The sequence below is a fragment of the Anneissia japonica genome, unplaced genomic scaffold (genome assembly GCF_011630105.1).
Source record: "Anneissia japonica isolate Jap-2015-1 unplaced genomic scaffold, ASM1163010v1 scaffold287592_len165086_cov136, whole genome shotgun sequence".
In the NCBI taxonomy this organism is placed as follows: domain Eukaryota; kingdom Metazoa; phylum Echinodermata; class Crinoidea; order Comatulida; family Comatulidae; genus Anneissia; species Anneissia japonica.
In genome coordinates this window covers 118461-133978 of record NW_022754747.1, presented here as the reverse complement: position 1 = coordinate 133978, position 15518 = coordinate 118461, and the positions used below count along the sequence as shown (strand labels likewise).

Genomic DNA, 15518 nt, shown 5'->3' with positions numbered 1-15518 from the left:
GGGATTAATTTTGTCAGGCATAATCACAAGAAAAAGAAGGCTGCATATTCTACCAATCATAGGAAACCTTTTAGTTATCGGTGTGGGAGAAAATCGCATTCATCTGATGACTGCTGGTTTAAGGATAAACATTGTAATAGCTGTAACAAAAAGGGGCATATTGCTAAAGTATGTAGGAACAAGCCAAGTAAATTAAATCATGTTATGGAAGACGACGATAGTTTGAATGAACTTGATAACATCGTTTTGATGAGCGTGGTGAATTCCAGTCCGACTACGCCATTACTGGTAACTATTGTAGTTAATAATAAAGACTTAATCTCTGAAGTGGACACTGGTGCAACATATGCTGTAGTGCCTGAACTCATATTTAATAAAATGCTTTCTATGCATAGTACAAATGTTGTGTTTAAAATTTTTACAGGCCAAAAAGTAAAGCCAAAAGGGATAGCCAGGGTAAATGTAACCTACAAAGGCCAAAGTAAATTGTTTGCTTGTATATTAATTGTAACTGAAGCTAAGCAATCCTTGTTAAGTAGGGATTGGTTAAAACATTTCAAATTGGATTGGGTTTAATTGTTTGGAACCATTAATTGAATCGATAGTGTAAATGATGTGGATTTAAATGTTGATATGATCTTAAAGAAGCATGAGTCTCTATTTGATGGCAAACTAGGCTTATTAAAGAATGTTAAAGCTGATACTGAATTAAGTGATAATGCTAAACTGTTAATAAGTAAATGTCACCGGGTTCCTTATTCAACGAAAGAGGATAATGTTAAATACTTGACACCTGTATTCAATGTGTTCACTGAGGCTTGACAACGCCTATTATATATATACCATTGTTTAATAAAGAGTTGGTCCACCATTAGTACTCTGTGATCACAATATGTTGTTAGGCTGTATCTTTTGTGCTTGTGTCATACCCCACGCATACTGTGTTTCAAAGAGCAACTACATGACACTGTACATCCCTTTTCAAGATTAAGAAATTTCTTAATACCCCTCCACCACGATTTATAGTCAGTGGAAAATAAATGCGCAATACTGTTACGATAATAATTGCCTCTCAATGACATGGCCATTCGGTTAGCCAAATTTCATAATTTCTTAAATTTAGCTGATTTAGGATCAGTGGCAAAAGCTATTTGCCGTCTAGTAACAATACCCTGAAAAACATTATTTACCCATGGCTTATCTTTAAGAAGACTATTGATTAACTATGGGGAAATGCAAGTCCAAAAGTTTTGTGATGTTCGTTTGATAAAATTTGAACTGACTCTGAGTACCATTCATACAATACAGATCTTGCTATCTTATATTCTTGAGGTCGTACGCAAAATTGACCTTAGCGTTAGGATTACATCTCTGCTTTGTATGGTAAGTGACGATACTCGGAGACTTAAAAGATCCTGTGATGGGTGAAAAAACAACGACGCTGTGATGGTCAGACAGACCAAGCGGTGATTCTCTTATAGGGCCTCATAAAATTCACTCATATTAGTGTATATCAAATCAAGTGATGTGGCTTCTCTGGTTGCGACCTTAACAACCTGTTTTAAGGGATACTTCAGAAGCAGATAGTCTCTCATTTTGTTAAAGTCACATGTGACGATAATACCCGTTTCAGGATGTTTGCAACATATATGGCCTAAACTTTGTGTTATGTGGGAAGCCATCTCCCAATCATTATTTATGCTACTTTCTGGGTGATATAAAGACCAAAAGAAACATTCGCAACTTTATGAGGCAAGCGTTTAGGGTGGATTGTTATCCAAATACTTTCAAGTGATTCGTGGTGAAGATCAGTCCATATCTTGAATGACAGTTCTTCCCGGACATACAATACGATACCCCCACTCTATGATTTTGCCGATCACTTCGCACCACAGAATATCCTTCAAGCAAAATCAAATTACTTAGGAAAGAGGGGCTCAAGTGGGTCTCAGTAATTGCAATCACGTCACTGTCAGGTTGTAATCATCTCATGCGTACAGCCAGATCGTTGATCTTATTATTTAAACATCGGGTGTTAATAAAAAAAAAAAAGAGGGTAGAGACCATTTTCCATTTGATAGTTCCAATAAGTTATCATGATTACTTCCTTTATTTTTAACGTGTTGAAAAACGGTCGTATATTCGAGATAATGTTACCCTTACAGGTATATGCCTCTGTTTGTTCCTGCTGACACTACATCTGTATGGTCTGGTTGCCGCTATTCCAAGATGGTTAATTCTGGAGAAAAAATCTTTGACCGGAATTTCGCTAATTGTGTAAATCATATCTTTTAAATGCAGCTTGGCGCTTCCAAAAGGGCCTACCTCAGGGTTAAAATCCACTTCAAAATTTCAAAATCTTCTAAAATATCTATATAAAAAAATATAAAAAACGTTAAAATGCAGCAACAGAAACAAAGTTAAAAAATGACAGTAGTAACAGACACTGAACAAGAATACAGGGAGTACTCAGCCGGCCTTGCGTGCACAAGTTTACGACACTCCCTCGATCTGGAATGTGGGTTATGTAACACCAGCAGGTTCGGTTTACTTTGAGCTAGTCTGTGCATGCAATGCTTAGAACAATAGTCAATCCAAGGATGTTAGTCACTAGCTATGTCTTTTGATTAAACGAAGCCAGGGCTAGGAAAAGGCTAAAAAATAACACGATCACAATACTTAAAAAAAAAACCAAAACCACAGGAATACTTTGAAAAAAACACCACAGAAAACTTCCACAAACCTTCACGGACGCATTAAACACAACAATCAAATCAGATTAAGGTAAAAAGCACAATTTTAAGAGGAAAATAATCCTTTCCTTAGCTGCCTGGCTCCTCAAGTGCATAATAGATCATCATAATGGTACAACACTTAGTGTATTTTATTTGTATTAATGCCTAAAAAATCGTGCTACAGTTGATTACTGATAAAAAACGATTTACAAATATTAATTAGCAATGGCCTATCACAAAATGCTGAGGCTTAGTATGAGGCTATTTAAATCCTTTACATCACCTTTTTATAAATTGGGACTACTACTATTCCATAATAATCAGTGACTATTTTTGACAAGACCATGGGCAACAAATTGGCTGACACGTAATACATACTCCACTGTCATTCTCATCCTAACTGAAGGACCAAGAATGTAGTAAACAGTAGCTGTGGAAGCAGCAATGTGAACTATTGTTTATAGGCCCTATGGAAAAATTACAAGAGCACATAAGGTGTAAATATCTGTTGTTTTGGGCTGCAGAATGAGGCCTTGATTTATTCAATAGTTAGGGTTTATTGACAGATGTAGAAAAAATTCCTACTGGAAACAATTTGAAAAATATACCAAACAACATCACTTGACAGTTCTTCGAATATTTCCCCATATATAGTGGCATATGGCATGCCACTTTTTTGAATCTCTATTATAAGTGAAAATTAAAAAGATATGGTTTTTTGTTTTATTCTACGACTGCTTTTGCAGATCAAGAGCAACAACTTGCAACAACAGTGAGCTAACTCACTTTCACTTGATCCCAATAGCTGTGTCTTGTGTTCATATGTGTTGATTTAATATGCTGATTCATTATTCTCCCATTAATCAAGCTATCGTAAATATGCCTATTAAAGTATTATTAATTCATTAAAGTATTATTCGAGCTTTGTTATTATTACTGGTATTATTATTATTATTATTTTAGAACTAATCAATTATTGATACAATAATGTCCTCTATCGTTCAAAACATCCATTTTGATTAATTAAACAACAGCTTTTTTTGAAAGTGGTATTGCCAATAGGAAACTGCAGTTTTTTAGCATTGCGGCAGTGCCAATAGAAAATGACAGCTTTTTTTGCACTGTGGCAGTGCTGATAGAAAACAGCAGGTTTTTTTTTCGCACTGCGGCATTGCCGATAGCCTCAGCCTGTAACAGCAGTAATTAGGCAGTTGGTAAATAAAACATAAATGACACTTAAATCTAATGATATTTAATGTTATAACATTATCTTCATTGGTTGCTATTTTATTGTATAAAAGAAAAAGCATTTAGACAAATAAAGAAAATCATGAAAAGAAAGAGGATGATGAGAGTTATCACAAAAGAGAAAACTTAAACATAATTATGACATGATATTAAATGCTGATGCATTTGAATGATTGTACTGATATCAATGGATAAAATAGATAAAGATGACGGTTCAACAGCAAAAAAGCGCAAAAAAATAAGCATTGTATTTTACATTACATGGTGGCTTTGGTGCTTAATAATTTGTTGTGCCTTGATTAAGAAAATTACTGTTATGGTATAAAATTTCAGGTCACCATTGATTTCTTGATAACAGAAAAAATCATGAATTTACCAGCAATATCATTATCAAGCAAACATCCAAGTTACTTTACACAGAGCTTTTTTTTTAAATTTATTTATTGTGTGACATATCTTAAAATATTTGACTCCGAATTAATTTCTGACATAGCCATTGAGAATAAATATCTAGTCCATTTGGTACCATGGACCTCAATTATTAAAATAATCTGTGGTTAATGTTCAAATACATTTCCAAGAAACACAATCTGGTGTTATACGTCAGAATTACTAAAAATTAAAAAACAATATAATAACAACAACATTGAAATCTTTAAACATTCACTTTCACTTGGTCTCACTAGCTGAGCCTTGTTTTCATCACTTGACAGTTCTTCAGATGTTCCTTCAAGGCTCATAGTGGATGGCACATCAGGCCTGTCACTTTTTTGAATCTCTGTTATAGCTGTAAATTAAGAAGGATATGGTTGTTTGTTTTAATCTACTGCTACTGCAGTGATATTGAAATAATTAAACTCATATTCACTTGTTCCCACTTTTTAGCTTTTTATCATTATCGTTGCAAGTATAAACTGTATGTTCTGGAGGGGTTAGTGGATGGCATATCCGATGTGTAATATTTTTGTCTCCCTATTGCACGTGGAAATTAAAAAGGATGTTTGATTTGAAAAGACGTACATTGCTGCTACACAAAGAAACCAAAATATATTATTTAAATATTTAAACTCACTTTCACTTGTTCCCTCTAGCTGTGTCTTGATTTCATCACTTGACAATTTTTCAGATGACCCTTTAAAGGTCATAATGGATGGCACATCAGGCATGTCACTTTTTTGAGTCTCCATGATTATTGCTGGAAATTAAGAAGGATAATGAATGTTTATTTTATTATTCTACTGCTAATGCAGAGCAAAAGCAACATCAAGAAATATAATAGTGAAATAACTATAAAGTAGTGTTTGTTCTATAGCTACTGCAACAATATAATACTAATTTAAATAAACTCATTTTCACTTGATCCCACTAGTTGTCTCTTGTGCTCATCAGTTGGTAATTTTTCGGGGTTTACTTCAAGGGTGGCAGATGATGGTAAATCAGATATCTCACTTTTTTGAGTCACTATTATAAGGTAATGATAAGGTATTATAACAGCAACAATGAAAGCAACAATTTAATACTAAAATAACTAAACTCACTTTCACTTGATCCCAAAAGCAGTGTCTTCTGTTCTTCACTTGATAACTGTTCAGAAGTATCTTTAAAGGTGGCAGGGGATGGTACACCATGTGTCTCACTTTCTGTCTCTTTAAAGTCATTTTTGCATGATCAATAATTGAAATTCTGAAGTCTACAACTTATATTTTATCCTTAATATTAAAATTCATAATACAGTACTGTTGTTTCTGGTAAAGATATCTACATCACAATCAGACAATTTTTATAATGCCATTTACCAGTATTATTTTATTATTTTATTTCTTTTTGCAGTCATTGTCATCTTTATCTTTTTCATTGTATATATAATTATCATCTATATTATCATAATAATCAAGCAGTACTAAGTCACCATGCAGTATTAGAAATACAAAACACATTGAAATTGTCTCTTCATGTTCAGATCAGATTTCGTTTTATTATTTATTGTAGGCCATGCTTTCAAAAATAGCTTCATTTGTTATAAGTGCTTTAAAAATATTAAACTCCTTTGACTGATATGATTGGAGAGGTTATAGAAGACAAAAATAGATAAATAGAGCCAGCACCGGATAGAATTCATACTTCCAGACAACTTTATTACATGATTTTTTAACTTTCTGTTTATTTTGGTCATGCTCTTTCATCCCAAAATTCAATCACTTCTCGCCCTTAAATCAATTATTTGTACTGCTCCACTATATTACAATGATCCATTCATTAGTTTTTTAATAATCCTGCTAACAAAGACACAAATAGCGGCGAAAACATCCTGTTGAGCTAGTACTTACCACACTCATCTAAATCTTGCAGAACCTTGTCAACAAAGTTTTCTTCACAGGCATTGATGATAGTGAATAATTCAAACTCAAATGGCACAACAGCATCTTCTGATAACTTGACTGGTATTATCTTAGCATCATTAAGTGTTTCTGATTTCAGCATTTCTATAACAACACTGTGTGCAGCATATTTAGAATATTCAGTCAATGGTTTTGGTGAAAATGCAATAATAATTCTTCTGCTCTCTATTACTACATTATTAATAGTTTCAGGCTTCCATTTTTTCAAAATGGTGCACTTTAATTCTGGTCTCTTGTGTTGTAAGTCCTCCATCAACTTATTTTCCCACTCTATGTCGTCACTTACGATACAGAGATGATATGAGCCGCCTTGAAAAGCAAAGAAAAAAGACATGTAATTCAGTAATAATTTGAAATTTCCTTGAAACCCTTACATTTATTGCTGATGAATAATCCCTTTAATTGCAGTACCACCATATTCCAAACTTGTCTTACATCACACTTTTGTCTTCTTGTAGACTCAAGAGAAATATTTTTATCGATGTCTGCAATGTTTAAATGTATTACACAGTACAGTAGTATAATTTTTAATTTTTTCTTACTTTTCATTAAGTTACAATTGCTGTTTCACTTATTTGTATTCATAACTAGTACTTTTTTATTGAGGAAAGCAAGAAAATGCATGTTTATTTAAATTAAATTGCAAAAGCACATACTTGTGTTCAGAAATCTAGAAAATGAATGTTTTGCCTGAGAACAACAACATGTACGTGTGGATAATTTATACTCACATTCTCTCTCATAATCAACTTTTCACTTTACAATATGATCTCTCACCTTTTGCCTTCAGCCTACTCAGAGCAGCTTGGTATTGCTTCTCATCTAATCCTGATGACCATCTCTCAACAAACTCCTCCTGTTGATCTACTGGCACTAATACTCCCGCCAAATCTTGGATGAGGTCACCACTCAAATGTATATCTCGTAGATTTTCCAGTGCATTAGCATCAGACACAGAAAGATGGAATACAACAGACTTACTGTCTGCACCTACAATGATACCAAAAGAGTATTAAATTAATTTCCATTATTTTATATCAATAGCAATACCCTGTTTTCTAGGAATTCCCAATGATTTAATATCTTGAACATAATATACTTATTTTTATTTAGTTCATTTTCTGATTCATTATTTTAAATTTATATTACCAAAATGTTCATTATTTCCTATGGTTTCCAGTGATCTATCTTCTGCTATTCATCATCTTGACTAATAATGACCACTGGCTGGCAAATCAGTCTGTTGGCAGATTTTTGATGGAAGCCTGAGTGGAGTGTCATTAAAAAAGGTGAATACAGTAGAATCTTCTGTAGACTAACAAAAATTTAATGAAACACAAGCTTCAGTTGAATGAAGTGAAAAGCACATAGTCAAACTGAATAAACTCTAGATATATGCAAATGAGCAATAAACAAAGTATAAATAGAATATCAGGCTCGAAAAGACCAGGGATAAACAAAGCGTCATGGATGAAAGGTCTATGAATTATAAACAAATAACAAGTGCACAAAAAACACAGCAAATGGCAACAAATCGGTATATAATGATATAATAAAAGAATATGATATAAAATAACAAAGTATGTCAATGAAAAAGATATTGCGAAGGAATAAGGGTTTAATAGTGCGACAGGAATCCACGATCTCGGTTCAGTCCTTTGTTTATAGAGTCAAATTTATTAATCATTTTTTGTTCAGAGATCATTCTATAATAAGTGAAAGCTTGTGTTTCATTAAATTTTTGTTAGTCTTCGGAAGGTGCTACTGTATTCATTTTGTTTGTATTTTATGCTAAAGACTAATACGGCTCCTACTTTTATTATTAAAAAAGGTGCATTTTTGTGTTCGACATTGATTTATATATGCTGTACATAATCATTAAAATATTAATGACCTTCAAATTCTTAAATAAATAAACTTTGTATCCACTTTTTATGGATACTTTCCATCCTGAAAAATGTAAATATTTTATACCTACCACAACCTTCTAATAATTTATCAATGAATTTTTTTTCCCAAAAATTCAACGATGTGAATAATTCAAACTCAGATGGTACAATAGCATCTTCCGATATCTTGACTGGTATTATCTTAGCATCATCAAGTGTTTTTGCCTCCAGCATTTCTATAACAACACTGTGTGCAGCATACTTGGAATAATCCATCAGTGGTCTTGCTGAAAATGCAATGATTATTTTCCTGCCTTCTCCTATTAAATGATCAATAGTTTGCGGCTTGGTTACTCGCCACTTCTTCATGATGGTGAACTTTAATTCTGGTCTTATTCGGTTTAAGTCCTTTATCAGTTCTTTCTCCCAGTCAATATCATCACTTATGATACTAAACATTGAACTGCATTGACCTGCAAGTGAAATCACACCATTTCTTTAAACTATGCCACACAGCTAATAGAACAACTGAAGGATAATAACAAACAATAAGTACAGTAGACAAACTACAAATAATAAACAATAATGATACAAATACTGTAACTATAACAGGGGTTCTCAACTGGCGACCCACGAACCGAGTACCAGTTATGCGGCCCATGAGAACAGGCTGAAAATAATAGTTTCCGTTAGGTTTGGGCCTAGATTTTTTTTAACCTTAATAATTCTACATCCTGTTTTGCCAACTAGGCCAATATATTGCCCAGCAAATTTTAGCGATTTATTCAATCAAATCTAAAAAAATACTGCAGCAAACAGCAAAAAAATACTGCATGTATTACCGATGTGTGAAACATAACATTTTGACTTTTGCATTACAAAACCGTACAAAGTAACTTAGGTCAAGATGCCTGTATGAGCGTCTTGGTCTAGCAGCTTAATATTTTCAAAAACTTCTAATTCGGAGAGGGGCCACCCCCTCCCAAACCCTCCTTCGTCTTCAGATATTCTGAGCTCGGATGGTGCTATGCACCATAGTACACCTTTTGCCCTGGCCCTTCAAATTTATTCAATGAACAATTTTGCCTCCTATTGAGATATAGTTGAGAACCCCTGAAGTATAATAATAATAACATTAATGATAACAATAACTATGACAACAATAATAATGATAATATAATAATAATAATAATAATAATAATAATAATAATATAATAATAACACTTTACTTTCCTCATTAAAATTGGGGACCCGTGGCAGCATCAGTGCAGTGCCACCTGGCTTAACTACACCATTTAATGTATATGTAATACACAAACATGTTTCTTAACCCATATAACTCTCAATGTGAAGGTTATTCAAGGAGATGAGCAATCAGACTTTAACTAAATATCAATGCTGGCCAAGGTTTGAACAGGGGTCACAGCACCAGAAGCAGGAGCAATATCTCTCAGCCAAATGCCAATGGTAGAAAAATTTTGGATACATTGGAGAAATTTGTAAAATTTGCTAAATTGGGAGGAATTGCTGTGAGAATGCAACAATAATAAAGAGTTTTGAAAATACAGAACATAATAAAACTGTATTGCAACACATTATGTTATTGTACTCCTGTAAAAGTGTATCAATGGAAGAGGGTAAATGGAAGTAAGAGCAAAATCCCCCAAATAAAATTTGCTCGAATCCAGCAGAATTAAAGCAGCTTTGTTATAGAAGAAAGAATTTACAGATTTCATAATTTATGTCCAATATCTCACCATTTCCTTGCAGCTTTGTGAGTGCAGATTTGTATTCATTTTCATCGATGCATGTCATCCATTCATCCAAGAACTCCTGCTGATGTTTCTCTTGGACTAATATTTGAGCCAAATCTTTGATAAGTTCCCCACTAAAATTGATTTCAAATAGATTCATCAAAGCATTTGGATCATATACAGATAGATGAAATACTATAGATCCATTTGCTGTTCCCTTTAATCTTATAGACATATTCTTGAAATAATTATGAAGCTCTTCAACTTTTGATGAAATCTCTTCAATATCTTTTATTTTCATATTGTCCCTATTTTTTGTGAGTTGATTAACTAAATAAAGGGGATCCATTTCAGATGATCCATCCTCTTCATCACTTTCTCTTTTTTTCCGCTTCCGCTGGGTTAATGTCAGTTGAATATCTAACAAATAAAAAAAATAATTGTAAAATATTAATAAATATGAATATATTAAAATATGGGGAATCAAATCAATAAATAATTTACAAATTTTGCCATGATGGTACATCAGCAATCAGTGGCTCATATGTTTGGTTATACACAAATGATAGTAGCTACAGCGAATTACTATAGTTGTGCCTGTGTCTGTTCAAAGAATTAATCCTTTCAGTAAAACAAGTGGATAATATAATAGAGCTTCCATGATTCACAGGGATGACAGGGATTCACCGTCCATTTCTTCATGACAAATCTATTCAAAGGAATCTATTCAAAGTGTCTATAAAATATTCTCAAACTCTATTAGAGCTATTTTCAGAACCATACATGTGTACAGCATATATCTGGACAATAATGCTTGAAAAAGTGAGAGTGCACAAACTACAGTATGGTGATTAGCCTGTAACGATCAAAAGAAAATAGTCATTAAGAAACTGTAGGTAGCGGTAGCTTTTACTACGAAGAAATGGGAATTTCAGATTAAGCAATGCGCATGCCCAGCTACCAAATAACATCTGTGGATTATCTAAAAAAACACAGTGAGCATGCGCTTCGAAATGCTAGACAGCCAGTGAGCATGTGCATTGAGTATGTGACATTATCAAGCCATGTCGAGCATGCGGAGTTACCAAAAAGACGTCTTAGGAACCAAACACAGCCTGCAAAGACATCTCAGGAACCAAATAGCTGCTGCGAAAAGGGTATGACCACCAAAATAGTCGTCTTAGGAACAAAACAGCGGCTGCAAAGAGGGTATGAAATAGAAACAGGAAAACTATATATGTTATGGATGAAAAATAATGAGAACTCGAGTGGGTCGAAAGCCTCTATTTGGCTTTACAGTCAGTTCATAAGTGTTTGTCAGGGGGAATTGTAATTAAATTATCGTTAAAAAAGTATATTAGGCTCTATCGTCATACCTACATATGTAGACCTATGCATTGACAATCCCATAAAAAATAACCACAGAAACTGATGACACAACCTAGGGCCTACTACTAGCCAAGTAGTAGAGCCAGGGTATTCCACATTTAATGTTGAAAATATGGTGCCTATACGTGGAAGAGGGTTAGGGTTAGGCTAACTATTTTCGAGGTCAGTGACGTAACAGGCTGGGGTAGACAGACTGCCTCCCGTGACGGTTTTTACCAGGCTGAACTAGCAGTCGTACCGGGCTGGGTAATAAGAGAAAAGAAAGAGGGGATAAGGAGGGAGAGAGAAAGAAGAGGAAGAGAAAAGGAAAGGAAAAAGGAAAAGAAAAAGAGGAGAGAAAAATAAAGACAACCTGCACCCTCTTCTCCACTTAACTACTTTGATTTAAGCTGCCAGATGGCATAACCACCGGGGAACAAGGGAATATATCTATCTTTGGAAAATCTTCAAAAACCCTTTATAAATGCCCCTTTCATCCCCTGAAAGTGCCTAGAAATCTCAAATTTCGCTCGCTCGCACACATTTCTTGTGAAAGTAGGCCAATTTCCTCTTTTTTGATCAATTCCAACGAAATTAGAATTAAAAACACCGGGGGACAAAGGGAAAATATCCATCTTTTGAAAATCTTTCCCCACCCCTTGATAAATGCCCCTTTCATCCTCTGAAAGTACCTAAAATCCTCAGATTTCGTGTGCTTCACGCGCATTTCTTGTTACGGCAGGCCAATTTCCTCTATAAATTGCACATTTTAGGGAGCTTTGACCAATTCCAACGAAATTAGAATTAAAAACACAAAAAAATTTTATTAGGGTCTTTTAGGGTTATCCTTTTAAGTTATTTAAACACATAATAGTCCCAAACTCAAGAAAGAAAAATTTAAGATAGATAGTTTTACCTAAAAGAAGGGCCTCTATGTGTATTGATGGTGAAAGAATATGTTTGTGTCATGAATTCCTACTTGACGTATTTCCGAGCGGTATAGAAATGACTAGGAATCCCTCTTTGACATATAAAATATAAACACAGCTCACAGTGTTGTAAAACAACTCTCAAATAAACTTTTATTCTGTATAACCTCCAACAAGAATCCGGTATCAAAATTACACAATAACATTCACATAAACATGTGTTTCAAAAGGAGCTCCAGAAAGATAAAACTATCAGCTTATATATCCTAGCTGAACAACTCCAGAGCATTCAAGAGCATTCCATATTGCCTAAGTTCCCCATTCAGTCAAACACCAGCATCTGTCTTACCATTAAAAAGCTACCCCCTAAGAATGCTAAACAATATCACATACAATATTTGCATGCTGCTTAGTTGACACCCTTAGGGGATACTCCTAGTAATGGGACACCCCTATTAATTCGAAACCCCTCCTAAAGGGAGGAACTTTTTGGGCTGATGCTGTCCCTTTACAGGGGCGGATCCAGAAATGTCCAAAAGGGGGGGCCGGAGGGGGGGGCCGAAAGTTGGGCCGATTGAGACAACACTGTCGTAGGGGGTCCAGGGCATGCCCCTGCAAAATGTTTGTGTTCTAGACGCTCGAACATAACATTTGAGGCATTCTGGGCTATCATGTTTTTCTTTTTCTCTCTCTTTTTCTTTTTTTTTCTTCTTTTTTTTACCTCCCAAAAGGGGGAGGCCGGGGCCGGGCCGGCACCCCCTAAATCCGCCCCTGCCTATCATTCCGAGCCTGAGTCCTAGTTACAACTAAGCTATGAATGTCCTTATCACCGTTCTGTAACAAGAGTTCAAAATTGGGAAAATCCCTACCAAGAATCACATCTTTAGGCAAATTTTTGCTGATGCCTACCAACAAACTATGGTCTTCATTTCCCACCTTAATATTTACATAAGCTGTAGGGTATGCTTGGACATGGTCATGGACACACCTACATGTAACTTTAGCCTGGTCTTCACGATATACTTTCTTAGCCGCAATTAAATCAGTATGAACAAGTGTCATGTCATATCCAGAATCTAACAAAATTTCACTATCACAACCCTCCACTAGGCCTCTACAATGTAAGACGTAGTTGCACATTAGCTGTCATTTTTGACAAGTAGGCGTCTTTACTGCGACAGAACCTTTCAATATGACCTACTTTCTTGCAACGTCTACAAACGAGAGGTGGTCTAGTGTCAGACTGTGACTTGTGACTTTGGTCAAATGATTTAGAACTACTTTTAATTTCTGCTTCAACAGCACCCTTATCAGTTTTTGCCTGATTATATTTGTTTTCAGAATTTCGAGGCTGAAACCTCTTGTCAAATTGTACTCCTTTTCAAGCCTGAAAATAATTATCTGCTAGTTCTGCAGCATTTAAGCCTGATTTAGGTTTGTGCTCTTTAACCCAAATTTGTACCCCAGTGGGCATAATTTCTACCAATTGTTCTAAAATTACTATTTCTGCCAAATCATCTTTACTTTTGTCATTAGGTTTAGCCCACTTGGTAAATAAATCCTTTAACTTTACATACACATCTCTATAACTTTCCTCAGTTTTCTTTCTAATAGCCCTAAACCTCTGTCTATATGTCTCTTCAGTAATATCATACCTTCTTAATATGGCTTCTTTTACCTTGTCATAGTCATTGCTATCCGTCACTGGTAGTGCTGCATAAGCTGCTTGTGCCTTGCCCGTCAAGCGAGGGATCAATTTCACCACCCAGTGCTCCTTGCGCCACTCGTAGGTGTTAGCAATTCGTTCAAATGTGGTTAGGTAATTCTCGATATCATCACCCTCAGCCAACTTTGCAATCTGAATTTCCTTCAGTTTCATAATGTCTTTAAGACGTTTGTCATCACTTTCCTTTTGTTTATCAATCAGCGTAGTAACTAAAGCCATTTGCTTGTCCATTTCTAGCTTGTGTAAGCGCTCTTGCCTTTCCATTTCTTTCTGGCGTAATCGTTCTTGTCTTTCCATTTCTTCCTGGCGTAATCGTTCTTGTTTTTCCATTTCTTCCCTGTGTCTCTCTATTTCTTCCTTGCGTTGCTGATTCTGGCTATCCATAATCTGCTTTATCAGATCCTGCTGCTGTTGTTGCAGGTTTTGCCGTTGCATTCGCATTTCCTGTTCCATGTGCTGTTGTTGCTGTAGCACTTGCTGTTGCATAATTAACAGCAAGTTGTTAGTAGATAAGTTACTGCCTGGAAGGTTAAGTCCACCAGGTGCTACAACGTTTTCTGTATCATGTTCTGAATGTTGCAACTGAACAGATTCATCATCTGTTTCATGGTTATCGTCGCCTTGGTACTCCTTACCGGATCTTGTTGTTGATTGTCCATTAGCCATAATGAAATTTGGACGAGTGTCTTGTTAATAGTAAATCGTGGTTACCGATACGTTCACAAGTCTACTGCCCCAAATACAAAGATAGTCAATGTCCACTGTCTAAAAAAAAATTACAGACTACTTACTGTAATTGTAGAAACTTCACACAATTCGTTAAACAAAACGATATATAAATCCTTGGTTACAGTAGAACACGACCACAGCTGCTACTATAATACGTCATGCAGTAGAACAACCGCCGCTGCCACCATAATGTCATGCAGTAGAACGACCACCGCTGCCACCATAATATGTCATGAATTCCTACTTGACGTATTTCCGAGCGGTATAGAAATGACTACTGTAAGAATCCCTCTTAGTCATATAAAATATAACACAGCTCACAGTGTTGTAAAACAACTCTCAAATAAACTTTTATTCTGTATAAACTCCACCAAGAATCCGGTATCAAAATAACACAATAACATTCACATAAACATGTGTTTCAAAAGGAGCTCCAGAAAGATAAAACTATCAGCTTATATATCCTAGCTGAACAACTCCAGAGCATTCAAGAGCATTCCATATTGCCTAAGTTCCCCATTGGTTACCTTACATCATAATTAACCAATTAGGCTTATTTGCCTCTAAAGTACCCAATATTCTGGAAGCTTCCATATACTACTCTTGGATTCTACATGGTGTCATGTGTTCCTAAAATTACCAATGTGGTTTACACTGTTTCTTTGATCAATTAAATGTTATTCTAGAATCTTCTATGTATTAAATATGTTAAAGTAAGGCAAGGAATGGTAATTTATTACA

At 35.0% G+C, this 15518-nt stretch overlaps 1 protein-coding gene across 1 annotated transcript in view; it reads right to left on the bottom strand.

The window, feature by feature from the left end:
• The window catches only part of LOC117123232, a 35734-nt gene that overhangs the window by 6275 nt on the left and 13941 nt on the right, over nt 1-15518 (bottom strand). Inside the window, exons 7-13 of the mRNA XM_033269078.1 lie at nt 10029-10445; nt 8361-8744; nt 7160-7372; nt 6311-6691; nt 5522-5629; nt 5056-5178; nt 4651-4770 (exon numbers count right to left, since the gene is read on the bottom strand). Of these exons, the coding sequence (XP_033124969.1) occupies nt 4651-4770; nt 5056-5178; nt 5522-5629; nt 6311-6691; nt 7160-7372; nt 8361-8744; nt 10029-10445 (1746 nt within the window). The remainder of the gene's footprint in view (nt 1-4650; nt 4771-5055; nt 5179-5521; nt 5630-6310; nt 6692-7159; nt 7373-8360; nt 8745-10028; nt 10446-15518) is intronic.